The sequence below is a fragment of the Bactrocera latifrons genome, unplaced genomic scaffold (genome assembly GCF_001853355.1).
Source record: "Bactrocera latifrons isolate USDA-ARS-PBARC rearing strain unplaced genomic scaffold, ASM185335v1 scaffold_105, whole genome shotgun sequence".
NCBI classification, from domain to species: Eukaryota; Metazoa; Arthropoda; class Insecta; order Diptera; family Tephritidae; genus Bactrocera; species Bactrocera latifrons.
In genome coordinates this window covers 1,010,094-1,011,127 of record NW_017534464.1, presented here as the reverse complement: position 1 = coordinate 1,011,127, position 1,034 = coordinate 1,010,094, and the positions used below count along the sequence as shown (strand labels likewise).

At 32.7% G+C, this 1,034-nt stretch overlaps 1 protein-coding gene and 1 long non-coding RNA gene across 7 annotated transcripts in view; one reads left to right on the top strand and one right to left on the bottom strand.

The window, feature by feature from the left end:
- The window catches only part of LOC108969568, a 281,944-nt gene that overhangs the window by 39,215 nt on the left and 241,695 nt on the right, over positions 1-1,034 (top strand). The gene's annotated exons all lie outside the window — the stretch shown is intronic.
- The window catches only part of LOC108969467 (mucin-2), a gene marked incomplete in the record, with an annotated part of 57,625 nt that overhangs the window by 1,044 nt on the left and 55,547 nt on the right, over positions 1-1,034 (bottom strand). For all 3 annotated transcript variants that reach the window (XM_018934223.1, XM_018934214.1, XM_018934231.1), the window contains 1 exon segment: positions 7-282. In XM_018934223.1, the coding sequence (XP_018789768.1) occupies positions 7-282 (276 nt within the window).

The window sequence follows — 1,034 nt, the reverse complement described above, 5'->3', positions numbered from 1 at the left end:
GTTAACTCACCTTCACATGAATCGTAGCCGCCCTTCTTCCAGCCCGCGCAGATGAAGATGTGTGGTATGTGTTCGATGAAACCGGCTACGCGGTACATAGATTCACAGATTGTGTTGTTGATGACAGGCACAGCAACTTCTTGCAACACGCTTGGCAGTGGGCCGTTTTCGTAGAGTCGCCCCCAGCCGGTGACAAATGCCGTTTGACCAACGAAATCGATGTCACTGTTGGGCACACAAACCGGTATGATGTTGGGTTGGAAGACGACTGGTTCATAGAATCTGAAAGTAAAAAAAAAAAAAAAAAAAACAGTTATAAAGTGAATAAGGAATTGATGAAACCAATATTTCGAAAAAATAATGCGAGTGATGCTTTGGTAAGATTACTACAATTTTAAAGCTTTGCAAAGGACTTTTGAAAGCTTTTTAAAACTAAATTTTTGTTTCATTAAATTTTGCATAATTTTCATTTTTTGATATGTGGCAACTGTTCAAAAAATTTTGTGCATGAAAAATACTTCGACTTTCCGTATTGATTTTAACCATTTTTTGTTTCCAAAAGTTTTAATATTTYTATCCCTACTTTTTAAAAAGTGGCAACTCTGTTCGTCAATTTTTTTAACTTACTAATTGCTCGAACACTTTGTTAAGTTCGAAAGACTTTCTTAAACTATATTTTTGTTTCATTACGTTTGCTGCAATTTGAATTTTTTGAACTCTGAAAACTCAAAATTTTTTTAAAGTGGCAACTCTGTTACACAATTTTTTAACAAGACCATCGACTTTTAGGAACGATTTTAGTCTTATTATTTTTGCATACGTTTTAATATTTTCACCTTTACTTTAGGTGAGGTGGCAACTCTATTCATAAATTTTTTTAACTTAATGACCTCGCGAACACTTAAGGAAACCTTTAAAATAACTTTCGAAATACTTTCTAAAACCATATTTTCGTTTAATTTTATTTTGCACAATATTATTATTTTTCATATGTGGCAACTCTGTTACAAACTTTTTTACTTTCAAATCGTATT